The sequence below is a fragment of the Cyphellophora attinorum genome (genome assembly GCF_001299255.1).
Source record: "Cyphellophora attinorum strain CBS 131958 chromosome Unknown Contig16, whole genome shotgun sequence".
In the NCBI taxonomy this organism is placed as follows: domain Eukaryota; kingdom Fungi; phylum Ascomycota; class Eurotiomycetes; order Chaetothyriales; family Cyphellophoraceae; genus Cyphellophora; species Cyphellophora attinorum.
The window spans coordinates 252,127-278,213 of NW_017253244.1; the positions used below are offsets into that span (position 1 = coordinate 252,127).

General features: G+C 52.9%; 7 protein-coding genes across 7 annotated transcripts; 3 read left to right on the forward strand and 4 right to left on the reverse strand.

Annotated features, from left to right (window-relative positions):
- Positions 1–73: 73 nt before the first annotated feature.
- On the forward strand, positions 74–8,769 carry AB675_4540 (putative RNA-binding protein; the record flags this gene model as incomplete). Its single annotated transcript, XM_018144686.1, has 9 exons — positions 74–2,501; positions 2,552–2,853; positions 2,877–4,165; positions 4,216–4,289; positions 7,199–7,457; positions 7,503–7,607; positions 7,661–8,476; positions 8,580–8,676; positions 8,734–8,769. 9 exons carry the CDS (start codon positions 74–76, stop codon positions 8,767–8,769), a joined length of 5,406 nt encoding a protein of 1,801 aa, XP_017998915.1.
- A 1,005-nt stretch (positions 8,770–9,774) lies between these two features.
- Positions 9,775–10,908, reverse strand: AB675_4541 (uncharacterized protein; the record flags this gene model as incomplete). The annotated part of the gene is made up of 1 exon (XM_018144687.1): positions 9,775–10,908. The coding sequence occupies one exon, from the start codon at positions 10,906–10,908 to the stop codon at positions 9,775–9,777; it is 1,134 nt and encodes a 377-aa protein (XP_017998958.1).
- Positions 10,909–12,146: 1,238 nt separating this feature from the next.
- On the forward strand, positions 12,147–17,054 carry AB675_4542 (putative ABC transporter ATP-binding protein/permease; the record flags this gene model as incomplete). Its single annotated transcript, XM_018144688.1, has 5 exons — positions 12,147–12,891; positions 12,939–13,909; positions 13,957–14,739; positions 14,790–16,075; positions 16,712–17,054. 5 exons carry the CDS (start codon positions 12,147–12,149, stop codon positions 17,052–17,054), a joined length of 4,128 nt encoding a protein of 1,375 aa, XP_017998987.1.
- A 681-nt stretch (positions 17,055–17,735) lies between these two features.
- On the reverse strand, positions 17,736–20,459 carry AB675_4543 (uncharacterized protein; the record flags this gene model as incomplete). The annotated part of the gene is made up of 5 exons (XM_018144689.1): positions 17,736–18,484; positions 19,347–19,460; positions 19,577–19,896; positions 20,015–20,328; positions 20,385–20,459. The coding sequence occupies 5 exons, from the start codon at positions 20,457–20,459 to the stop codon at positions 17,736–17,738; spliced, it is 1,572 nt and encodes a 523-aa protein (XP_017999027.1).
- Positions 20,460–21,196: 737 nt separating this feature from the next.
- Positions 21,197–22,409, reverse strand: AB675_4544 (Serine/threonine-protein phosphatase PP2A catalytic subunit; the record flags this gene model as incomplete). Its single annotated transcript, XM_018144690.1, has 5 exons — positions 21,197–21,269; positions 21,317–21,923; positions 21,976–22,081; positions 22,132–22,173; positions 22,221–22,409. The coding sequence occupies 5 exons, from the start codon at positions 22,407–22,409 to the stop codon at positions 21,197–21,199; spliced, it is 1,017 nt and encodes a 338-aa protein (XP_017999062.1).
- Positions 22,410–22,970: 561 nt separating this feature from the next.
- On the reverse strand, positions 22,971–24,095 carry AB675_4545 (uncharacterized protein; the record flags this gene model as incomplete). The annotated part of the gene is made up of 1 exon (XM_018144691.1): positions 22,971–24,095. The coding sequence occupies one exon, from the start codon at positions 24,093–24,095 to the stop codon at positions 22,971–22,973; it is 1,125 nt and encodes a 374-aa protein (XP_017999101.1).
- A 1,007-nt stretch (positions 24,096–25,102) lies between these two features.
- On the forward strand, positions 25,103–25,980 carry AB675_4546 (uncharacterized protein; the record flags this gene model as incomplete). The annotated part of the gene is made up of 2 exons (XM_018144692.1): positions 25,103–25,126; positions 25,174–25,980. The coding sequence occupies 2 exons, from the start codon at positions 25,103–25,105 to the stop codon at positions 25,978–25,980; spliced, it is 831 nt and encodes a 276-aa protein (XP_017999137.1).
- Between the last annotated feature and the right edge of the window lie 107 nt (positions 25,981–26,087).

Sequence of the window (26,087 nt, forward strand, 5' to 3'; positions counted from 1 at the left end):
TCACTTGTTGTATGTTCTGCCCGCTGGCTGATAGTCTATCCCGACAGCGCGAACGCTGTGCTACTAGGTTTCCATGGATCTTGGAGGGTCCGCGACGGCCCTCGTGCTGCAGGCACCGTTCCCGCTATCGCCACCGCCGCCGAGCTCCGATCCACGGGTCGGTGTTGGTGTCTTCGTGTATCACCGAGCGACACGCCAATTCCTGCTTGGGCAACGTCTAGGATCTGCGGGACATGGCACTTGGGGGCTACCGGGTGGCCATCTGGAGTTCGCGGAGAGTTTTGAAGAATGTGCTGCTCGCGAATTGTACGAGGAGACTGGTCTAGACGTAGGTGCTGGTGAATTCGGCGCAATGAAGTTCTTGACGGCTACAAATAGTGTCATGGACGTGAAAACGAATGAGAAAGCAGGGAAGCACTATGCCACGATCTTCATGGAGGTAGAGGTGTTCGGGTCTGCATCACAGCCACCGACGGCCAGGGTCATGGACCCAGATAAATGCCGGCAATGGCAGTGGTTGAGCTGGGAACTTTTCGAAAGAAACGTTCTGGCAGAGAGAAGCTGGGTGCTTTATGGCAGCGAAAGCATCAGTCAACAAATGTCGATGATGAGATTTTTTCAGCCGCTACACGATCTATTGCTTCAGCGGCCGAATATACGGGTGGGTGTGAGTGAGCAAGAGAAGGATCTAGCCCAATGGCCGTCTGGCACGACAAGGCAAACCTCGCAGATACCGACAGGCCCTCGCTTCAATCGCGACTTGCGGGATGGCCAGAATGTTAGTAGAGGGAGTTGGCAGACCGGGCCTCACAGCAATTCTAGCTGGTCGTGGACGGTCCCAGAATACAATAGCACGAAGTCGCAGCAGTCAATCATCACTTCGATCGGCGGCGGACCTGGATACGCTCCAACTGGACCGAAGTCTCGATCTAGTCTGCCTCCGTACCGGTGTAATGCGCCGGATTTGTCTTCTGCTTCAGTGAACAATCGCGTCGCTAAATTACCTCTGATATCTCCGCACCACTCAGGAGCTTCGATCGCATTCGACAGCAGTGCAGTCGAATACCAGGGAACAGACAAGAATGTTCATGTCACTGTGCCGACTTACGAGACTCGCCCGACAATTGCAAGTCTGAGTGCTACGACGCAATTTCGTGACAGCTGTGGCCTTGGCGCTCGTTCGAACCAGCATAGGCAGGAACGTCAGCACGCGACTACTTCACTCGCACCCAGGGAAGGCGTGCAAACGACGTTCTCGCCAGCCCCTTACTGCGTTTCCGCTAATTATCATTATCAGTCGGTCTTGCCACTTCGTCAGGTCTCAACATACCATCCAAACTTGAATCACTCCAAAACTCCAAGAAACTTTCAATGCAGAACGAAGCGTACCTCGAACATGGCGCCAAACATTAGAGCTTGGCCTTCGTACTCGCTCAATCATCCTGCAGGCGATGAGAACGTGGTCAGCACGAGGTCAGTTTGGACTGCCAACAACCCATCCGAGAGACCTGTCTTCAATGACCAGAGCTACGGACGACCTACGCGTAAGCCGAATCAGCCAGCAGTACTGTCCAATAAGTCGCCAAATACTCGATTTTCGATCGTCCAAGGCGCTCAATCCCCATCTATCGAGAAACCACCTCCAGCAAGGGAAGCGTCCCCTCATTCGAACATGAATCAAGAGCAAGGCCTGGATCGAGTCTCGAACTCCTCTCACATCAACGTTGAAACCAGTGCTGCAGAGTCTGCTTCGATCGAGCCCAATATCGATTCAGTCACTGTCTTCTCTTCTTATACTGCACCTCCAGCTTCGACTACCACTCATACTTTTGACGTTGCAAAGCAGAAGAGGACCTTAGAAGAGTCAAACACGAGCCTTCCTCCAGAGATCAATGCGGTCCCTGGCTGCCTTGTTGTTTCCGATATCTACGAGTGGGAGAATTCAGACAAGGCTGTAGAAGATTCTCAGTCCGAGCGCATATCCGTCTCACCTCCACCCTCTCGGACACAAGAAACACATGCTGAGGAACGTTCGATTTACGCCAAGAATCTAGAGGTCGCGGTAAACCACAGTACGCCAATCCCGCTACCAGATCTCCAGACGCCAACCGTTCTGGTTGTTCTGAAAGTGCCAATAGAAGATCATTGGACCCCGCGGCTTCATCTGAAGAGGTCGAACGCTCGCGCGACTCCGCGACTTGAACGATCGCCCCTTTCGCCAGAAGCTCAGCTCAGTCTTAATGCGCGGCAACGAGAAGACGAGACTGAAGACCAAATCCTGAAACGCCTACAGAAGCCGGCCATGCAACGCGTCAATCAACGGAATCGAGACAAGCTCGAAGACAAACATGCTACAACGGCTGTTGGTCTGCTTCACACTCTTCGAAAACAAATGAGCCTAGCCAAGGAAGCAGAAATTCGCGAGAAAGTTGCTTACTACAAACGACTGGGAGAGTCTCCGACACTATGGACGATCGACCAGATAAAAGAGGTCGAGATCCGTGCTCCGAGAAGCAATACTCTTGAGGACGGAGGACTCCACCACGATGAGGCAAATTCGGGCCGGATCTCGATGAGGTCGATGAGGCTGCGGAAATGAAGAGGGTCATGGGCTTCGCGACTTTCGGGAAGCAGGCCAACAAGGCCTACGGTCCTATAACTTCGACCTGGGCTACGACTGAGGAGTTCGAAGTACAGCAAGCGCAAGCAAAGAAGAATAGGTCATCCAAGCGCAATAGTCGATGGGCAACAAACTCAGAGGTCCGGGCCGAGCGGATCGAAAAAGACAGTAACGCATGGGGCTCCATCGGTCTGGGTGACATCTCTACTGAGTCAGGAGACTCTGCTGAGGATGTCAGAAGTGGTCGACTTCCGAGGCTGTCCGAGGCGACGCGGACCCAGGTCTCGCTGGCTACGATGGCAAATTAACGGCGCCACCCATCGAGTGGAATATGCGTCCTCGCATGAAAGCTAGCAAGGTCAATACATCGTCGGCCAATGCCGGTGAGGAATTGGACAAGATGTTCCGCCTGCAGTATCCAGCCTCCTTCCCAACTATTCCGACAGCATACGTATCAAACGTCGATTTTCATCCTGATGGCATCACTATGAAGCCACGGACTCACTTCATCAATGCCAGCAACATTGGTATGTACTATGATCAGCTTGACAGCAAACAGGCAGACGATGACTCCAATGCGGCCGATTTTGCGCAGGCGTTGAAAGGGGTCTGTCAGCCCTCTGAGGAGCAATTAGACCTTGAGCGACAAAGCTCCGATTTTCTCAAGAACATCAAGACTGAGATTGGCCTCAGCGAGACCTCCGAGATCTATTCCCATCGTTACAGAGCGCTTGTTGCGAAAGCAGATGGTCTCGATGGAGGCATGTCCACGCCCGCCACCGCAGCGAATCCCAAGATCAGCACTCCGTTCGCGAGTCAGCAGGTCAGAAGCCCGAAGCTGAACATCTACCTCCGCCCAGCGACTCAAGCAGACTTGCGTCAAGTCACTGATATTTACAATCACTATGTTCAACACTCAACATATCCAACAGATCTCGAAACAATATCAGTGGCTGATATGCAGGAAACTCTCGACGAGTCGGTCGATCGCAAGTTACCTTTCATCGTTGCTGTCGAGAAGCAGGTCAGGAGGAGCCGTCGCCGTTATCGAACCCCAAGAGCCCGTGCAGACACTCATCCTATCCAGAACACAAACCCTGGCTATCAGGCGCTGGTGGCAGAAGAGAATATCGTTGGATATGCCTACGCCCAGGACTGGGTAGCACATCAATGTTGTGAGCGCTTGACAGCCGAAATGGAGATCTACGTAAAGCATTCTGAGCGACTACTCGGAGTAGGTACCACTTTGATGGACAAAATGCTGCAGATCTGCGATCGTGGTCACTTGTTGAAAGGGGATCACGAATTTGTTTGCGTCCCGGAGAAAGCTCATTGCTACAGTGAGGGCGGCGCCAGAGATCTGCACAAGGTGTACATCTGTCTACGTACCTGGACCCATCCCCAAGCGACACCTGATTTTGAGCGCTCGATCAAGAAGAGCGATCGTGAGGATGCGGTCGGATTGTGGCTCAAGGCCTGGCTGGAATCGTGGGGCTTTGAACAAGAAGGGCGTCTTAAGCAAGTCGGGGCTCGCAATGGTCGATAGTAAGTGAATCTCGTGTTCCTCCATAAGACGAAGACTGACGTATGTACAGCATCGACACTTTGCAGTTCGGACGTAGCACCATGTATGCACCTATTGAGGGGGAGATTCCCGATGCTCTGCCAGGTACGACTTGAAAAGCTTAGCTGGCGGTGAAGGATTGCCTGGTGTCGGCAGTGACAACGGCGACGCATCAAAGGAAGACAGCGTTATGCAAACAATGGTGCTTCGGGCAAAGTCGCTAGCCTGATCAGTCAATCGGCGCCGGCGACGACATCGTATTGCATGAGAAGCAGCAAATGCTATGCTACCTCGACCCATGATGGAAGGTGTAGCAAGGATCGAAGCAAAGTGGTAGCTAGTGCTGATAGAATGGCAAACAACTGCCGTGGACTTACGAATTCTTTCCAGATCTTTGGGGGCAGGGACGACTCGAAGCGCGCAGTTCAAGCATTCGAGCTGTGGAAGCAAGAGCGGGTTCTGTTTATTCAGCTCGTGCCTCGAGATCTTCACGATATTCACAGCACCCTCCCTGGCTGTAAATCTGTCAATGAGCAACTAGACGCATAAGCATCCAGTAGTTATGTCCACAGTCTGGCAGTGTGGTGCTCTCGGATAATGTTTCCGGATCTGCCCTGCGAAATGCCTGGCAGACTGCTTGTTTGCCTTACCTAATCGTAGTGGTAAGGCCGCCCCAAACAGCATACAACTTCCTGACAGCCAGACAAGGTATGGAGCCAGTTCCATTGAGGCACGCTGAGGCGGCGCGGACGAAACGTGCCCGTTTTGAATACATCGCGACTACCTAGGTACACAGACGACTTCGTGCGCTACAATAAGAACCACCACTCAGGTCTCGCTTCGACTTCGCTGATCTCAAATCCGAGCGGCCACGTTTTAACCCATGTAAGCCCCAAGAGATTGCCGACAACGATCCATCGGGCCTCTCCAATCAAAATCTGGGGAGCCCTGAGGCTAGGTAACCGATGAACCGAACACCTGTCAATCAGTCGCGCCAGTGCATCTGCAAGTCATTCCTGCCTTTTCGAACGGATTGACGTGTGACAACTGTAGACGGATTTGCCATTCTCACGACACAGGAGTCGGAATGCGGTATGAATGACTGCTGAAATTGTGTCGTGGAGCCGCCGCTGTGAGCTTAGCTTGACGAGCCGTGGCTCACAGATCCTCGTGTTGATGAGCGGATATCGAGTTACTAGCCTCCCCTAACAACACCATGACCTGGACGAACCGCAGATCTGCTGGTTGATCGCCAACGGGTCGCCGAAGAGCCGGCGCACTGGTTTGCGCATTCGCTCGCGACGGATTTGTGCATCTCGCGGGCTGCCAGCTAGAACGACCATTATGTTCCGTCATTTCTCATGCAATCTGGTCTTTTGACCCACTGAGAAGCACAGAAGCTGGCAGTGACGCTTCTGAATCATCTGCTTGTGAGGAGCTAGGATCGAGTTTGTGGAGACTCAGCGTTGTCAAATTCAGCTTCGAGGTTCACACTTTGCTGCTGGACACACTCTGACCCAAATGCCATTTATTTCCTGCTACTCGATGCGGATGAGTACGGCAGTTGTCCCCGGAAGGTTGACTGCATATGCTCGTTGTTGACATGTCCTACCTTACACAGCACCTTACCTTATGGTGCCCGCAAGAACTCGGCAGCATGGGCAACGAACGATGTGTCTGCTCTGCCGAGAAATGCACCAACAGCCGCAAGGCGCATTGCTGTTAGCAATAGTATCATGCTCATAGGATCGCGGGGCGGCTCCAGGATATCGGCATTCTGCCCCTCGCTGACCAGGACTTTCCAGGGAGAATCAGGTTGAACACAAACTTAGAGACCGTAGCCCTACGTTATTTAGCTTTTACTTTACCTGGGCTGAATCTGAAGAGAGGGGGGCCGGACAGGCATTGGCTGCTGAGACACGCACGCACACTGCGCTCGCCCTCGCTTGAGTCAACCCACTCAGGCCCTGAAATCGAACGCAGCTAAATTCTTCTCACCTCATCTCGAACTTGCCTTCCTCTCTTGTTCCTGTGTCCAATTCTTGAGTCCAATCTTCTGCATTGTGCTTGATCCTTCAGGTCTCGTTACTGTCCTGCTTTTTGGCGTAATCTGACAACACTGCCTGGCCCGTTCTTCCTCGAATCTCGAAGATACCCATTTGTCCCGGATATCCGACCGATCGCAGCTGCGCTCTCCTCCTGCAACTCGACTCCCTCGAAGCAGTTGTCCTTATACCGAAATCAATCTCGACGTTCTCTCCTGTGGCTGAGATTCGACGATTGCGCATCTGTGTTGGTACGTAGCTCATACTTCTTCCCTCGCTGCGGACCTTCCGGGTAGCTGTTGTTCCAGCTGCTGCATGGCCAGCCTAGTCAGCGCATCGACTACAAATTCATGGGCGCATTAATGGACTGTGTGCTGAGACAGTTTTCCGCGGCGGCCCCGGCTCGGTCTGATGGAGACAGCGCAAGTGCGACTAATTGCTGCTATCGAATCCCTCGCAAAGGTGAAAGACCGATGATGCAATGGAGGAAAGCTCGACTGCTCGAGGAAGGCACCATGGCGAAGCTCTGCTAACAGATTTTGAACCACAGACGTCGTCATTCGATTCTACTATATTTCCAGTCGAATTCCGCAGAGTCCTCCCTGGACCGATCATATCTGTAATCGCGAATTATAGTTGCCGTGCTGGACGAAGTCTCACCCATTGACCAGTATCTAATACCAAAGTACAACTGGGCGAGCGGTTGGATATTGCGGACTTTGTCTTACAGAAGTGCCAGGTATGTTCTCTAGTGAAGCCCTTGTCATCTCAAAGTGAATACGTGCAGCGTTACCATGGCACCCACTTTTGAAGCTCATGCTTCAAATATACTGCCTATCAGCTGCTCTCAGCTTTCAAACGGCCCTCTTTCCTCTGCCGCGTACCTTCTTAATACCACATACAACCACATCTTCTACACTTCAAGAAACACAGCCTAACTTTGCATCAAGTTTACTCTCTATTCTTCAGTCCCTTTCGTTACGACGCGTCATTCGCTAGACGTCGCATATCATGGCTTACGAAGCTACGGCAATAACTTCCCCGGAAATGGCCAGGAGCAGCCTAACAGCGCGCAAATCCCCGGTGGCCAGGACCCTGGCGCGCCTGGCCAAATCAACACATCTGGCGCTCCTCCGATGCAGTTCCCTACTGCTGATTCCCAAGGTCAAGGCATGCCGCAAGCTCCTGGTCAGCCGGGTACGCCTGGTGAGCAAAAGACGACTCTCTGGTAGGTCACGTGGTATTATTGATGTTCCATATTGATGAGAAACAGGATGGGCGAGCTCGAGCCATGGATTGACGAGAATTTCGTCCGAAATCTGTGGTTCCAGATGGGCGAGCAAGTCAGCGTCAAGATGATCCGGGACAAGTTCTCAGGGTACGTCCGCCGGGCTAGAAAATGCCAATTTTATCATGACTGACTAACCATAGCAGTAACGCCGGATACTGCTTCGTCGACTTCTCCTCTCCCGCCGCTGCTCAGAAGAGCCTTGGTCTCAACGGTACACTCATGCCAAACACACAGCGTCCCTTCAAACTCAACTGGGCTAGTGGTGGTGGTCTGGCCGATCGGCGCGACGACCGCTCTCCAGAGTACAGCATCTTCGTTGGCGATCTCGGTCCAGAAGTCAACGAGTACGTCCTGGTATCGCTGTTCCAGAGTCGATTTCCATCCTGCAAGTCAGCCAAGATTATGACAGACCCTCTATCTGGCATGTCACGCGGCTACGGATTCGTTCGATTCTCCGATGAACAGGACCAGCAACGCGCTCTCACGGAAATGCAGGGTGTGTACTGCGGTAACAGACCTATGCGCATCTCGACTGCTACTCCCAAGAACAAAGGTGGTCCCGGTGGCATGCCTGGTGGAATGAACCATATGATGGGCGGAGGCCAGCAATCTCAGCAACAGCACATGGGTTATCCGCCTCAGATGGGTGGCCCTCCCATGCAGCAAGGCTTCTACGGTGGTGGTCCTCAGCCCATGAACCAATTCACCGACCCTAATAACACGACTGTCTTCGTTGGAGGTCTATCTGGCTACGTCACCGAGGACGAGCTTCGTTCCTTCTTCCAGGGATTCGGCGAGATCACATATGTCAAGATTCCTCCTGGAAAGGGCTGCGGCTTTGTTCAATTCGTTCAGCGTCATGCCGCCGAGATGGCCATCAACCAGATGCAGGGATATCCTATTGGGAATTCTCGTGTCCGTCTCAGTTGGGGTCGCAGTCAGAACAATTCAGGACCGTGAGTACCCCAGCAGCTTTGCGAAATTTGGCTTGAGGAAGGTACAAAGGCCGCCCGAGATGATTATTTCCCAAGACAAAGCTGACGAATTGCTCCACAATAGTGCCGGAACTCCCTATCGTCCTGCACCACCCCCGCCTATGTTCGGGGCCCCGCAAATGGGCGGTGGCATGCCCCCCAACAACCCTTACGGCAACTACGTAAGTAGTCAACTTTCCGATTCAGGAGGACTCCAGCCCACTAACTATGCGTAGTAGTATAAGCCTGCCTTCACGAAGACGAAGAAACGTTGAGCGTCAAAAGCAGGCGTTCGTTAAGCAGCATCTGAAATTAGCGATCATCGGAATTTCCTTCTTGGTACCTGGGCAGGCCAAAAGTCATGTTCGTTTCTTCATCAACGACCGCGATTGAAGCAGACCATTCTGGGTCTGGGTTGTACCACCAGTGCGGAACGTGTCAGGCGTCCAGACGGAGGGAAAGCTTCGGCTGCTCCTGTATGTCTTGTCGGTGGCTAAAGATCGATCTCATTCATTTTCGACAAGGAGCTGGTGGGCGTTAGCATTCATCGTAGTTGGACGACACGCAAATGACTCAGGACGCGAGACACGAAAGAATACCTCACGGCAGATATTAAGGGCATCAATGACTACTGCGATCATTGAAGGCAATGCGATAAAGCTTGGACACAGTCGTTGTAGGCGAGGGATCTATCCCATAGTGCCCAACAATACAATTCCATAGCAATACATGCATGCTAAGCCACATTGTTTTCCGAGTGCACTTCGACTTGCTTGACAACAGAGCCCTCAATTTCGCAACATGTTCTAACTGTAGCATCGTATCTGAACTTCCACAGCGCCCTACCTCGCCAGGAATTCCGCGGTCGAGCTTTCCAACAAGCTGAGGCTGAATTTACAGTAGGCTCACTATTTTAGACCCTGGTGGACCGACTCAGTCACAGAGCAATGTCAGGCTTTGATTGCTCGCCATAACCCAGAACCTCATAATGAGCAGCACTTGTGGGCCAGCTGCTCGACGTCTCTTCCAAATCTCCGTGCATACCACACGAATCTCTGGCCTTCGGTTCCAATGACTGAAGGACCCGCGACGGTATCGATGCTGTGTCACTCACGTCGATGTCCGCCTTACCCGACGCCACGGATGAATCAGTAAAGCTTTCACTCACGCATCAAAGGCATCACGAATAGCACGATCGATGGACTGGAAAGGAGTGAAACGTCTAGTTTCTCAGCTGGCCGCCAGTGTATATCTAACAGCATCGATCAAAACTGGTCGCCCTAACAATCGCGATCCCAAACACCAGCAAAAGACTGCCGCACACCCCTTCGAACCTCGCCCTCTTGCTCCAGCAACGATTCCCCTTTCTCAACAATTCCCGCTTGGCTCCCATGCGCAGCCCAACCATACCACTGGGCAGTCATCGAATGTGCACTCCAACCTCTCTCTATGACTTCCCTCGACCACCTCTTAGCTTCGGCATTATCAAGCAGCGTCTTCGACCGATACCCCATATGATACATCATCTTGTACAAGATCGTCGACACGAACCGCCCCGGCGAGCCCGCTTCGATCTCACTCGCGAGTCCCAGACCCATGAGCGCGAACGCTTTGAGTGGGTTCTTGAGAAGAAGCGTCCAGGCCACTTCGCCAAATTGTGGTTCGATCTCTCCTGTGGCGGCATCGTAGGCTGGCGGGAGTGGTTCGAAGGCGTGGTTGGTGGTCAGTGCCATCCCGCCCCAGAAGATAACGGCTTTGGCAATAATGAGGATGATGAGTGGGTCGTAAGGCCCGATTTGGGGGTGGTACAGCGTGTATGCACCGACACCGAGGGTGATGTGCAGTGCCATGTTGATAGCTGCGAAGACATCATCGCCGAAGGAAATGCCTTGAGCACAGCAAGCGAAGACGATCAGGGCTGTGCCCAGCGTGCCGAACGTGCCTTGGATGACTACGAGCCAGGCGAAGGTGTGTACGGTGATGACGATGGAGTGGACGATCTGTGAGGCGAGTCTTTGGTGGAAGATGCTGAAGACTAGGAGTTGGAAATCGAAGGCGGTGGCGCCGAAGTTTTGGTAGGGACGAGATGCGTACGGGAAGGAGTGGTGCTCGGCCGTCAGACGTGGTTTGAGCATGCAGGTGAGGATCACAGCTAGGAAGCTCGCTATCGAGATATCTGCTAGGAGGGCTTGGATGGTTGGCAGGGAGAGGGTGCCTGGGCTGGAGGTGATGATGCTGTTGTGGACAAGGTCTTGGAAGTTCGGCGAGGTCAAAGCTACGGCCGTGAAGGCGGTAATGACCGATACGGCGACAATGGCGATGGAATGGAGCGTCTGTGAGAGTGGGCTGGATTTTATGGCTAGGCTGATCACTGATGTGCCAGCAAGGGTCTTCTCTGAGATGGTAGGCTCCATGGTCATGCGATGGTCACCGAGTTTCGAAGACTCTGAAGATCGACAAGGAGGCCGAGGATGATCTGCAGATCGAAAGGGAGTAATGCGAGAGCCGCATGGTACTTATCATGTGGGCAGCAAACCGACATGGTTCTCCCATGAATGTATTTCTGCTATCATCTGCGATGGAAAGCATGAATCCCGTATCAACAAGAAACAAGCCTTGCTAGGTAGACCAGGAGACCACGATTCTCCTTCCAAAGTCGGTAGAGACAGCGCCAGAGCACAGAGAATTGGCATGAAGTTCAGCGACGCCACGGTGCTCACCAGCGCATATGGGACAGGCCAACTTACCAAAGTGCCAGGTATGGCGCATGTACGGCCGCAGCCAAACTTTTCCCATCCCAATGAGGTAGAGAATATCCTGATCAGGCAAGCTCATGATACTGCAGAAGAGGCTTGGGGCTGAGAATGTCGTGCAGCTACAAATATCGACGGCAATGCAAGCCTCAATGATACTGGGCCAATTTTGCCAATGAAAAGGTAGGGCTGAAGTAGGGGCATCTCCAACAGGGTTGGAGGTCAGTCTAAGCTTTGCCAGTGGTTGCTTCATCTCCATCGTCGCGTAAACTAGCCAATAGACGAGCGCAGAAAATCGCTTATCCCGAATTCATGGAATGAGCTACCCAGGTACAAAATGGGCAGACGTACTGCAAGAGATGCTTTCCGCTTTCCCTCTTCCTTCTTGGACGAATCAAGGCCTGCGCGTCCTATTTCCTGAGAACGTGCAAGAGACTTTTGCGTCAAGGTCTATTCCTGTATATGCTGACGATGATTCGACCATTGCAGTCACGAGTGTCCGCCAACCCTATCACCCTATCTGGTAGAAACGTGCCAAACTCGTTACACTGTTGCCGAAGGACCTCGTTTATCTGTTACTCAAAGTTCAGACGCCGTTTTTGGCTTTGCCTAGACATGAAGGGGCAACCCTATGCGTCTCATACAGAGGTCTTTGGGGAAGTCTAGCCTCTTCGACCAGCGCAGCCACTACAGCAGTACTGCACAGCGTGCTGCCTTATCGGCATTCGCAGTCGACTGAGCCCTCCGGCAATGGCCTTTGCATCCCTGGAAGTTGTGTTATTCCTTAGAAAGGTAGGCTTCTAACATATCCAATTTCATGCTGCCGCTTGTCCTGTTATCAAGACCACAGCCGGACCGACACCAGGAGCATTCATCTATGGCAATCGGTCACACCCAGTATGGGCGCTGATCCACCTCCGGAACCCACAGTGACAGTCACAGAAAAGTCGTCCACATTCTCGCCTGTCAACATACAAATCCGCGACCTGGGAGTCACGCTGCAATGGACACCTAATCACATTCACAGATTGACTCGATTTCTGACGGGCAAATCTAAACCACAAGTTCAACACTCAAAGGTCACCCTAGATGGCCTGTCCGTCGACATCGGCGCAGGATCGCTCACTGCCATTGTCGGCGGCAGTGGATCCGGCAAAACCACTCTCCTGACCGCGATCTCGCGACGTCACCCAAACGCGACTACAGAAGTGAGCGGCAGTATAACTTACAACTCGAGTCCTTTGGACTTCAGCAGCAACAGTCACAGTGAAGGCCCAGATGTCGCCTACGCTGTACAGGACGATGTGCTGATTCCGCAATTGACCGTCAGAGAGACGTTGTTGTATGCTGCGAAACTTCGCCTGACTGCTTCCACAGATGCCGCGCAGCGTGAGCAGCGAGTGGAACAAGTGATTCAAGACCTTGGACTGGCAGGGTGTGCACATACCCGGATTGGAGATGCCGTCCACAAAGGTTGTAGCGGAGGTGAACAGCGTCGAACCAGTATAGCAGTGCAAATGCTCACCGACAGCCCCGTATTGGTCCTCGACGAGCCCACTACTGGCCTTGATGCCTCGTCAGCACTACAAGTGGTGAGGATATTGAAGTCATTGGCTATCCGAGGCAAAACAGTTGTGATGACAAGTATGTTGACCAGGAGTGGAATCAAAGCTAGCTGACACGCTGTACAGTTCATCAACCTCGCTCTGATATCTGGCCATTGCTCGACAATCTCATAGTTCTTTCGCAGGGCAGACCAGTATATGCTGGTAATGCAAAGGCGTGTCCAGCATATCTGGAAACCCTTGGTCATCCGATTCCCGAGCACTTTAATCCTTTTGAGCATATCATTGGACTTTCGTCCATCGACAGCAGATCTCCAGAACGGGAGGTCGATTCGCAAGCTCAGCTGGCAATGCTACGAACAGCATGGGCGGCTAAGTCTGCTCAGATATATGCCGTCAAGCAATCTGACCACTCAGCCACACAAACGAACGGAGCATCCTCGCCAATCTTTACCAAGCCACTCCCTCGCCAGCGCTCGCGTTGCTCAGCTTTACAAAGAATCCAGATCTTGACACACAGGACTTGGAAGGTCACGTACCGCGATCGTCTCGGCGCTACTGCAAGTATAATCGAAGCAATCGTCTTGGGTCTGATTACTGGCTGGACGTTTTTCCAAGTACCAAGCGACCTTTCTGGCATTCGCACCAGAGAGGGAGCTCTATGGGCAGCGACAACCATGCAAAGCTACCTTGTTCTCATCATGGAAACCTACCGACTCACAATCGATATCCAGGTCTTCGACAGAGAGCGCAAAGAAGCAGTGTCGTCCGCTGCCGCATTCGTGGCCAGTCGAAGGCTTTCTCGTTTACTGCTCGAAGACATCCCAGTGCCTTTCCTGTACTCAACTATATTCTACTTCATGGCTGGCTTCCGTCACCAAGCTGATCAGTATCTGGTCTTCTTTGGAGTTGGGCTCCTGCTCCATTTTGCCGCAGTCAACCTAGCAACCCTCTGTGTGGCCCTCAACCGTCACTTCATGGTGGCGTCACTCATCGCCAACTGCGCGTTCACCATACAGTCCCTAGCTGGCGGCTTCTTCGTCAACACTGCTGAGATCTCTGTCTGGCTTCGCTGGACGAAGTGGACTGCGTACACAGTAAGTTTCCTTAGCTGCTGATCGTTTGGCTCACTGACTCCCTCCAGTACTATGGATTTGGTGCCTTATGTACGAACGAGTTTGCTGGCCATTTCTACGACTGCCCAGTATCAGATGCGGACAAGACCTCAGCTGCTTGTATCGAGTATAATGGCGATTTTATTCTCAAGTCGTTGGATATTCCCGCCAACTGGCTATGGAAGCCGATACTTGCACTTGTCGGACTCACTATTTTGCTTGCCATGCTGAGCATACTTGTTCTGCACTGCAAGCAAGAGATAATACAGGTCTCCCGGCCAGCCGCAGAGAATCAGAAGGCTCAGCAACTGTCAATGGCCAGGAGCCGCCCACAGGACACCAAAAAGCGGTCAGTCAGCATTGAGCTGCAAGACATTTGCCTAGACCTGAAGCACGGACGAGGCTCCGAGAACGCGGTGTCTCAGCCAGTCATCTGCAATCTATCGGCCAACTTCAAAGCTGGTTCGCTGAATGCAATTCTTGGCCCGTCGGGGAGTGGAAAGTCCACCTTACTGAACTTCATGGCGAAGAGATCGCTTGACAGAACTCAGCAATTACACCACCGGGACGGTCGCATGTTGTTGAACGGCGCCGAGGTCACCAATGCTGTCCTTCGATCTGTGTCAGCGTACGTACCCCAGGATGACGCAGGACTCCTAGCTCTATTGACGGTGCGTGAGACGCTTCGCTTTGCCGCCAAAATGCGACTGCCCGCTCACCTGACGAAAACCCAGCAGTGCGAACGTGTCGAGTCGCTGATCTCGGATCTGGGTCTCAAAGCTTGCGCTGACACCGTTGTCGGCAGTGAGCTCGTGAGAGGCATAAGCGGTGGCGAGAGACGCGACTATCGATCGCCATTCAGATCTTAGCTGATCCATTGGTCTTAATGCTCGATGAGCCCACTTCCGGGCTTGACAGTGTCACTGCGTCGTCCATCATTGACGTACTGGAGACCCTCGCGACTCAAGGCTGTACCATCATATTTGCTCTGCATCAGCCCCAATCTGAATGGCTGTCCCGGTTTGACACTACGCTGCTCCTGAGCAAAGGCGGAAAAGTTGCTTACTCAGGTGCCACTGATCAGATGCTGGAACATTTTACCGACTTTGGCCTCACATGCCCACGGTACCAAAACCCAGCCGACTTTGCGCTAGACATTGTTACACATTATTCGTTACCTGCGACGGCGATGCGACGAGGCCACGAGTCGCTCGCGTCCAACAGGAAATCTGCAACGATCACAGCATGGCAGGAAGGCTGTTACACACCTGCCCTGCTTGATCCCAGCTCGTTCTCGACTGATTCAGCGCCAGCGATATCTCAAGCGGCTCAACTCGGTGCTTATGCCAGACAGCCACTTTCCATCACGAAAGCGCTTCCGCTCCTTTTCCACCGATCTATCACCTCGCTCCGTCGCCAACCAACAATTGCGCTAGGTCGCACCTTCCAGATCATGGGACTGGCATTCACGAACCTCATCTTCTTCGCACCGCTCCAGAACGACTATTTCTCCGTACAGTCCCGCGTGGGTGTCATACAGACAGGCGCAGCGAGCCTTTTCGTTGGCATGCTCAACGCGATCGCATTCTTCCCACCAGACCAATCTCTCTTCTACCGGGAAGAGATCGACAATCTTTACTCCCCAGAATCCTTCTTCATAAGCTATACCCTCGTCGAGCTCCCGTCGGAGATTGTTGGCGCTTTGCTTTTCGCAATACTTAGCGTCTTCGGCATAGGCATGCCTCACACAGTGGAACTGTTCTTCGCCATGACGCTCGGCGCTTTCTGCGTGGTCAGCTGTGGTGAGAGCATCGGCATTGCACTCATGACCTTCATCTCCCATCCTGGTCTTGCTGTCACGGCTTCTTGCGTCTTGGTCTCCACCTTGACCAATCTTGCTGGCGTGATTGCAATAACCCTTCCAGGGGGCCTCAAGCAGCTGAGCTACGCCAGTCCGTTGAAATGGATGCTGGGCGGGATCGCCCCCTATGCTTTGCGTGGGGTGGAGTTCAGCTGTAAAGAGGAACAGCATTTAGCGGACGGGAAGTGTCCCATTGAAAATGGGTCACAGGTGTTGGAGTTATATCATCTGAATGTCAATCCGGGTGTCTATCTTGGTGTGCTATTTGGTGTCACCGTTGCATACAGGTCAGGGGCGTACGCGATATTGAGGTTGCGGAGGCCTTGTGGAAGGCTTGTCCGGCGTATGTCAGAGGGCTGCGGTGCTTATGCACGGCATTTTGGCGGGAAGCTCTGGCTCTTGTGACATTGAGTCACATGCAGCCCATTTCCCGACATATAGAAGAGCGTCGTGGTTGAAAGGCCTCAACGCTTACATGTACAGACTTGTACTTCGATAGAGGCAAATCCAATGTCCTATCTTGAGATGAATTCGATCGTCGAATTTTCCAGACTCGGCACATGCCTTTCGTTGGCATCACATCACCCGTGTTGTCGACGCCACCCGACATTGTCAAACGGCAGCATCATCACAATTGTCAGCTGTGGTCATTCTTGTTGTCGACCGGGTGCTGGTCATCAAATAGGTACTGTGGTCGGAATCTGCATCGGACCTGCTAGTTTGGGACAGAAAGCAAATGACCACTATTGGCGGAAGCTAAGATTCTGGATTGCGACTTCCTCAAATGTAACTTCCTCACATTCAAGCTGTCGTCGTCACGTACACCGCGAAGATCGAGTTGATACTGCATCCAAGCGGCGCATAGCACCTTCCACTATCGCCGTCCATTTTGACGCGGTCGATCATGACCTACCTTCCCTCAGTACGCCTCCTGCGTGCACTGCAGTCGCTCTCCCTACATCCTCAATGCTCCAGCACGTCACTCCGATCTACAACCAGAACAACAGCGAGCAGCCTCCTCTGTTCGAGATCGCAAAAGACACAATTCCCTTCGCTACCAACGGCAAGCTCTCTCCGCACATTCACCACCACACGGCCACACCACAGCACCCTAAACCAGCTCCGCCACAAGCCCCGAACGGCCAAAAAAGCACGCCGACCCATCTCACCCGCCATGATCAACCGCCCCGAGCTGAAAGGCGTATGCTTAAAAGTCGGCATTACGAAACCCAAGAAACCAAATTCGGGCCAGCGAAAGACCGCTAAAGTACGACTGAGCACGGGCAGGGTGGTGAGCGCGTATATCCCGGGCGAGGGACATAATGTTCAGCAGCACAGCGTGGTGATGATTAGGGGCGGGAGGAGTCAGGATTGTCCGGGTGTGAGGTATCATTTGGTTAGGGGGGTATCGGATTTGGGCGGTGTGGCGGGGAAGTTGAGGTCGAGGAGTAAGTATGGGACGAAGAAGCCGAAGACGGCGAATGCTTAGGACTGAGTGGTCCTGGAAGATTTCGGGCTCGGTAGATGGAAGACTAGTGCATATCTGCAACGCCGGCAAAGGGTCCTCAAATTCTCGCTCTCATGGGTTCCCAGCTACGTGGGTGCCTCTATAGAACCGGATGGTTCCTAAGCGCAACACTTTCCACCAACCGACAGGTCGATTGATCCCTCTGGCGCGCGAGGGACAATCATCTTGTGCTGGAAGCACGTCGCCCTCAGGAGATATGCTTTGTCCAGGTTTTCGTCCGTCTCTGGCAATGCCAAGATCGTTCTTTCCAACATCTCGCGATCCAACATCGATTTCAACCACTGGTACACTCTTCTCTGCGCCTTCTGCGTTTCCAAAGCTGCTCGCTATAGTCCAAGGCCTATCGCAAGGGCATGTCTCCGCGGGCAATGAGGAGAGTCTTGCCATCGAGTCTCTCCTACACTGATCGCTTGGCGAGTCTAAAGGTCCTTGAGAATGAGCGATGCCTTGAAATTGACCTTGTCCTTATCAACAGCAAATTTAGGCACCCCGTTCAGAACGCCTCCCATTCCACCAATAGCACTCCGGATCATCCCGCCCATCGAGATCGAGGAAGACGTCACGCATATGGACTTGACAGTGACATTGTCCCCGTCAATGACGACTTCAGGATACCCTTGCTCCCGCGACACATCGCCATGTGCACTCTGGATCTCGCTGGCCAAGAGCGATCCAGTCATCAAGACTCTGTACTTGATTTGCTCTCCGTCAAATGTAACTTGTGTGACCACAATGTCTACCTCGACACCACTCCCAAGCTCCCGCTTGATACGGTCTCCCGCCTTGAACTTCGGTCTCAGAACTCGATCCTCGACGACCGAGAATGAGATTCCTTCCTCGCCGCACCATACGAAGTCGTAGAGCCATGATTGCTCGATTGCATCCCACCTGTTACGGCCAATGTGGAAGCCGCACGTGCGGCGCTCACCCCACTCTCGAGGAAATTTGAGAAAGACACGTTCACCTTTTGAGTATTTCGGTCCAGGAATCTGAGCGTTGCTGTTGATCTGGTGCACATCCTGCTTCTTCACCGCTTTCGAATTTGGTGGTTCATTTGATGTGCTGCCATCTTGGACAGTCGCCGAATGAGGCCGCTTCTTGGGAATGCTAGGATTGCCCGATCCTGAGGTATCTGAGGAAGACGGAGCATGATGCTTCCGGTAGCGCTCTGTTGCCGAGGTGGGTCAACTTCTTCGGTGGTGAGCTTGGAAACGAATGTTGACTTGCTTTCTCCAGGAGTCTTTTGACTGAGCGCTCTTTCGGAAGTGCTAGTACTTGAATGCGAAGGTCGCTGGCCTACGTGCCTCTCCGCTCTGAGATGACGGGTGTAAGAAGGTATCGTCAGAGGGAAGCGGCGAAGGGCAGACCGCTGGCGATGGAAGCACAGAAGAGGCAAAGACGACAGGGGTACATGCGACATACTTATACATCGACGGCGGTAGTGAATGAGTTGGCCCGAGGAGACGACTTCTTCGTCTGCAAGCCTGGGGAAGTTAAAGTGAGACTTGAGTAAGATCAGAGCCACTGGTTGAAGACGGAAAGGTTCTAGGTAGATAGAAAGAGGAGAGGCGAAGGCATAGATGCGTGTGCGAAGACTTTGTTGAGCTCTTCAGCTAGCTATCTGAGAGTGATCAGACCCGTAAGGTGATCATGGTAGGATGGACCAAAATATGTAATGCTCAAGCTCGGGAATTCAATGAGTCTCTATGATATTCCTGGTCATTGACGAGGACCTATTGCGCCGGCCGATGCTTCACAGCAATGGCCGCACTTGTCGTCGGTCGGTGAGTCCACTTTGGCGGCACAACTTTGGCTGCAGTGATGGAGCAGACCACGTGCTTCGTCGCCGATGTGTCGTGGTATTCCACCGTCAAAATTGCTCCAGCTTAGCCGTCGGTTTGGCTTCAGTTTCTTCAGATCATTTAGCTGCTGACTTGTTCTGCGAAGATCAGTCACTCAAGCGCGGCTCTAGTTCTCCTCTTTGAAAGAGAACTCTACTCTTCCTTCACCGTTCTCGCCTGTCAGCTCACTTTTGATACTCTTTTCGACCTTGACCTTGTGTGGAGACTTGGCCTCTTTGACCTTGTCTGAGGCGGCCTTTATGGTACCAACCACGTCGCATTCGTAGAGCCATTCTCCCTTGTCTGTCAGGTAGGACAATTAGCGTTCGTTCGTCGATTCATTTGAAAGTGCTGCCAGGAGGCCTCTGCCAGGAATTCGCAAACCGTGGCAAGAACAATTGTGATGGACGTGAACTTACCATCATCCCGCTCAACCCCCTCAACAACCCCTTCAACCCAACCAGTGTTGACCTTGACCATCACCTCAGTGCCCTTCCCAAGCGGCAACTCGACCTTATTGGCGTCCTCCCACCATGCAGCCTCGCGCGGGAGAATGTCGCCACGGTTCTCCAGAAGAACGCACCATTTGCCACTGCCTGAGTCCCATTCGACTTCCATGACGCGGACGAGGATCTTCTTGTCGGACATGGGCTTATTGTTGACCACGTTGAGGGACTTATGGAAGCCCATGTCGCCGACGGAGACTGGGCAGGGTGGGGCGGGCTTCTCTTTCTTCTTCCTGTGAAAGGGGTCAGTGACTGCACATCTTCTTGTAGGATAGCTGCTCAAATTGGCCCAGGCGGGCTCTAAGGTCAAAGCGGGGTATGGTCGAGAACTCAGAGGTGAATAGGACTTACATAGAAGCAGCGCTTGGGACATTGGCCTCAGCAATAGTCTTCTTGGTCTGCCTCTGGCGCTTGACTGGAGGACTGAGGGGAGTGTCGATGACTTCGACTTCAGTAGAGTCTGACTTGACCTTCCTAGACGCAGCAGGAGGCGTGGCAGCAGGGGTAGTGGTGATCTTGGACTTAACAGCTGCAGAAGCAGGAGTAGCAGACTTAAGCGCTGGGACTTTGGCAGTGGCTGGCGTCGTTGCAGGTTTGGCGGCCTCCCGAATAGGCTGCTCGTCGAAATGAACAGTATGGGCTGACTCGTCGCTCGATTCGACGTCCTGGGGAGCAAAGTGTAAGTAAGGCCTTGCGTATGGTGTAGAGGGTGACCACCTACCATGACCTTGCGCTTCTGGGCCTTGCCTGCAGTCTCGGAGGTCATGCCTCGAGCAGTAGGCTTTGTGGAAGACATCTCGAATGCGATCTTTAGGCAATTCCTGCGCTAATTGCGACTTGGACCAGAATCAAATGATCGTATTTATCAGAAACTTTGCACGCTTGTAGTCGAGGTGGGTAGATGTGAGAGAGAAGAACAAAAGCGGGCCAGCTATATAGCTCAGAGACAGTCAGTGAATGTCGCAGACGCAAGCATTCACACTCGCGTGGTCGCAGCCAGTGGTAACTCAGACCGATGTGAGACGCCTTTGAACATAGTCTTGCAGTTCCAGGTCCTTCATCTGGGCCTGCCTTGGCGGCATGGCAGCAGATGGTGCACTTCGAGGTTTCCGCAGGGTATGAGGTCTGAGGCTTGGACTTGATGGAACTTGAGTCACTGAGCAGAAGGTTGAGAAACATTGAGGCCCGTTCATCGGTCGCGCTGAGCATGGCTTCTTCGGACATGCAAGAATGACGCTCGATGTCATGTCATTTAATACAGCAGCAGCCAGCGCTGTCTGCAACTGCTGCAGATTTGGTACTTCGTCCTCGCTGCATTACTCTAACATCATTGCCTTACCTGACTCGGAGGACAGAAGTTGCGGAACGGACTGGGCTTATCACAGGTCTGATAGTCTGTGGGTGGCTATGAAGATTAGGGATCTGCAGGCTTTGGCTTTTGTCCATCCACGGATGATGCTTTTGAGGTCTAAGGAAGTCTTTAGCTCGCTCTGCCGCTCTGTCTAGATGTGTTGGGTATCTTTCTCGAATCGCTCAGAGGAAGTAGTCTGGCGTTCTTCTGCTGACCATAGGCTCTCCGGCCCGAGGACATGGGTCGAATTGCAAGCTGTTGTGGTCAGTGAACGTTCAAACTCTCGGGTGATGTTGACTTACAAAGTGTACTTCAGATGCTCGTCGATCTCCATGATCGCTGCCTGATTGCCGCAGCGGTAGCAGTAGTTGGGAGCACTGAAGATGGTAACAACATTCCGATCCTGACTCCAGTTGTAGCCCTCCATGACCAGCTGATGCGCTCTTGCCACCAAGGTCAAGCCATTGTTATGATTGAAGGCCTCTGAGATGTCTTGACCAAACGTGTAGCCTGCACCTCTGGGACTGATACCCCATCCACAGCGGTCGTCCGGGTCACTCCACAACAGATCACACATGGGACCCTCATGAGGCACCTCCTGGATTCTGTCGAGAGATCTGATGTTGTCTAGGGTGTCGATACTGGGCGAAAGACCACCGTGAAGGCAGAAGATCTGGTTGTCGATGAGGGCGGTCAGGGGAAGGTAGTCGAAGAGATCTGTGAAGTACTTCCAAACGTTGGCGTTCCCGTACTTGCGCAGGCACTCGTCGTAGAAGCCATAAACCTGTGTGATCTGTCTCGATTCGTGGTTACCTCGTAGGATGGTGATACGGGAAGGATATCTGATCTTCAAAGCAACGAGCAGTGTAACGGTCTCAACCGAATAGTATCCTCGATCGACGTAGTCGCCTGGCGCGTGTTAGTGGACTTGAATGGCAATCGTCGAGATTCATAAACGTACCCATGAAAAGGTAGTTCGTATCCGGATTGGGACCACCGATGCGGAACAACTCCATCAAGTCGTGAAACTGGCCGTGGATGTCGCCGCAGACTGTGACCGGGCATTTCTGGGGACATGTCAGTGCTGCTTTGTTTGTTGAGATTGTGATGCTCCTACCACTGGCTGCACATTAGACTCCTCTTGCAGAACTTCACGCGCCTAGACATGTCAGATCTTGCTGTTGACTGCTGTTTACTAGTCCTTACTCTGTCGCATAGCCGAGACACATCTGCCTCTGACAGCTGTTTGCAACTCATGAGGCTCTCGATCCAGCCATCCAGTGTTGGGATAGAGCCAGCATCTTGAGTAAGAGACAGCTTATGTGGTTCCGATGGCTTGCTGACGTCTATGTCCATCTTCGTGTCTATCGCTGTGTTGGAAGGGAAGCCCTCCATGACGGCGGGCGGGACTCGTAAACTGTCGCAGGGTGGGAGATTGCGGTGTCGCGCGAGCTAGGCGGGCTCGAGGGCGCAGGGGCAGCAGGCGCAGAGATATGCCGTAGACTTCTTATTGAAGTGAGCTAAACGTAGAGGAGTATACAATTAAGTATGAACGCTTCAGATTGAAAAGTTGTGCTTGATTGTGGTAGTTGCAGCTGAAGAACAACATGTGCCTGCCTCTGGGGTGAGGCATGACATCGCGATCTGGTTCTCAATCTGAGTCTTGGCGTTATTATTCAGCCTTGGACTGCCTGCGCTAAGAGGAAGACCTCCTTGCCTTCCTGATACTGTATGCCAAATTCAGCGGAGGAAATATGATTAAGATAGGATATCAAAGTCTGTTGAATGCTAAAGCTGACACCAGCAATTCTATGGATCTTCTGGCTTCGATGGCATTCCAGTGCCTGATCAAGCCGCGGCTCAGCAGTGGTTGCCCAGCGGAGCAAATTATGCCCATGCCCATGCTTTTGTCACCCATATTTGGTCATGTTCATCGTGTACTCGTACAATGCTCGCTCAGATGAAGTCGCCGCTCCCGAAGCCACCAAACGGGTTCCCGCCACCACCTCCACCAGGAAACCTGCCACCACCTCCTCCCGGAAATCTGGGACCGCCTCTCAGATTTGGAGGTCCGTCTCCAGGACCAATGGGATCGTATCGAGCGCCTGGAGGAGCGCGAGGATCGTAACCTTGGCCACCACCTTGACCTGCAAACATCGGATCGTCGAATGTAGGATGCATTCCGCCGCCTCCACGAAACCCTCCGCCGCCTGGCCCCATGCGTAAAGGATCATGTGGACCAAGGCCAGGTGGGTATAGGTCCTGCTCACCAATTCGTCCAAATGGCTCTGCACCCCTAGGCATCCCTCTTGCAGGTCTGTTCAGCTCATACTCATCTTCAAATCCAGGCGGCGCGAAGTCAGGAGCAGGCCCAACAGGTCTTCGAGGAGCGGCAGCAAGTGGATCATCGAAGGGATATGGTCGTGCTGGTCGAGGCTGATCGTCACGTAATGGATCCCGATCTTCTCGCGGAGCTGTCTCGGGACGTATTGATCTCTGGGTCTGAGTAGTGCTTTCTGTGTCTTCGTAACCAGCTTTGTGGATGCCGGGAGCCAGCTTTTGAATGATGCTGGATCTGAACAATTCGGCTAGGTCTGTGATACGGCCGTTAGATATGAAGATGTTTCGAAGCCCAGATTTTGTGTCGCCAGACGATTTCTCCTCCGCTAAGGAGCCCTCTGAGGTACAGTCGGCGGCTTTGATCTCAAAGGACGCAGTCTTGTCATCACCGAGCCCAACGCCATTGACGATGGCTTTACTGCCGAGTCGCGTCACCTTGACGAGGAACTCCATCGACGATTGCGGATGTGTGTAGCGGAATGCATAAGAGCTGGAGGCATTCCATTCTGCTGGCAACGGCGACACGTCTTGCGGGTCTGATTGTGCCTCAATCTTGTGACCTTCCCCTAGTCCTACCAACTTGAAGCCCACGGCTAGCATGCAGCTGTGACAGAAAATGGCGATTGCCGAGTACGCATCTTTCAGAATTCGGGTGTCAGATTCGGAGGATGATGGTGGCAGACTTTTGGCCACGAGATCGAGGATCGAGTCTGGACTTAGTGCAGTGTTGGTTGGTGCCATTGTGTTGCTACTTTGTAGTATCGGACAATTTGGATGACTTGGGACACTGCGGTTGGCGGCGATCAAGGTCTGCACGTCAGTGCTTCTTCTTCGTCTGTGGAAGATGAGAACACGAATTCAGGCACACGCAGGAACGCGCATGGCAAGTGCAAGCATGCGGGGTGCCTAGTGGAGTCGCGGTTGCTTGAAGCGACGTCATCGTACCAGTCCTCATGCAGGGGGCCCCGGAGGACCTTTCCTCTCAACCACGTCGTCGGCGCCAAAATTCGGCGCCGATAGTCCTTTATCAGTATGCGCATTTTGCGCCATAACAGCAATGACGTAGCAGTCTATGTTCGGTGCGTACACGTGTGTTGTGCTGTTGAGGCAGGGTTGCAGTCTCAGCAGTGCAGCAACGATTTTGACCGCGTTGAAAAGAGAAGAGACGACGGTTCGGCGAAGTCTTGCAACGACTACAACGTTATTATTTGATGAGCCAAGAGGACATTGCATGTCTTTAGCGATCCCGACGAGCGCACGACCACGTGGCTACGAACATCTCTAATGTACTTCGTACTTGCTACCCAAACCGAGTCGGATCAGAAGCGGCCGACCGAGACTTGAATTTCATTGGCGGTCGCACTGTAACGGCGCGCGAGCTCCGATCACCGATTCCCCACTTTGCCTCTTTGTTCCTAGATTCATTCTGCCTTCTTTGCAAACCTTCTCTATAGCCCATACGAGTCGGAGGTGCTTTGTTCGAGCCTGCGCATCGGCCGAGCTTGAAGCGCCGTATTCGTCATGCGATACATGTGGCATTTGTCAAGCGTAGAGATGGAAGGTGCGGCGGATATAAGGTAGGGTCGAGGTAGGTGGTGTCACAGACTTGATTGTTCCTTCCACAAACAACAGCCACGTACAACTTCGCAAACATAACTGGCAGACTTTCCAACCTCGTATCTGAACATCTCGGCACAACTGAATCTGATCACGACTGCACAGCTTGCCTGACAAGTACTGCTGTCACTATGTCGACTCAACAGTCTCCTGAGGTAGGTGTCTTCAACGACTCAGCTTGACAACGTACTCACAGAAACAGACACAACATGCGCCCTATCCTCCACACTACTCCTCGCTTGGAGGTCGTCCAACACTCGGTTTGGACGTTCCGATCACTTCAGTCTTCCTACTGCTGTTCATCATTGGGGCGGCTGGTCATATGACCATCTTCCAAATCAACAGGCGCCGTGGCCACAAGTTCATTATGTCGGCACTCACCTTCGGCTTCTGTATGGCACGAATACTCGCATCCACGCTGCGCATCGTATGGGCGTGCTATCCGAACGATGTCTCGATTGCGATCGCTGCTCAGATCTTTGTCGCAGCTGGAGTGTTGATCTTATTCCTGATCAACCTCATCTTCGCGCAGCGGATGTTGAGGGCAGCACACCCACACTTCGGGTGGCACAAGGCCTTGTCAAGATGCTTCTTGGTTCTGTATGTGCTGATTGGCGCAATGCTCTGCATGGTCATCACCGCGACAGTCCAGTCATTTTACACGCTCAACCCTCACACGCTCCACATCGACAAGATTCTTCAGCAGACTGCTGGCGTCTACCTGATGGTCGTGGCATTCCTCCCGATACCTATGGTCATTATCGGACTTGTTGTTCCTCGAAAGACCCGCCTTGAGAAATTCGGTACGGGTCGATGGCGGACAAAGATCGCAATTCTCCTCACATCCTCGACGCTCCTCACCTTGGGAGCTGCTTTCCGCGCGGGCACCAACTTCAAGGACCCCAGACCTATCAACGACCCTGCGTGGTACCAGTCCAAGGCATGCTTCTATCTATTCGACTTCACGGTCGAGGTTCTGGTCTCTACCTCTATCTCGTGGTCAGGGTAGACAAAAGATTCCATGTGCCGAACGGAAGCAAGGGACCAGGAGACTACTCGGGTGCAGAAAAGAGCGGCCATCCGGAGTCCTCCAGAAGAGGAAGTGGCGTACGCATC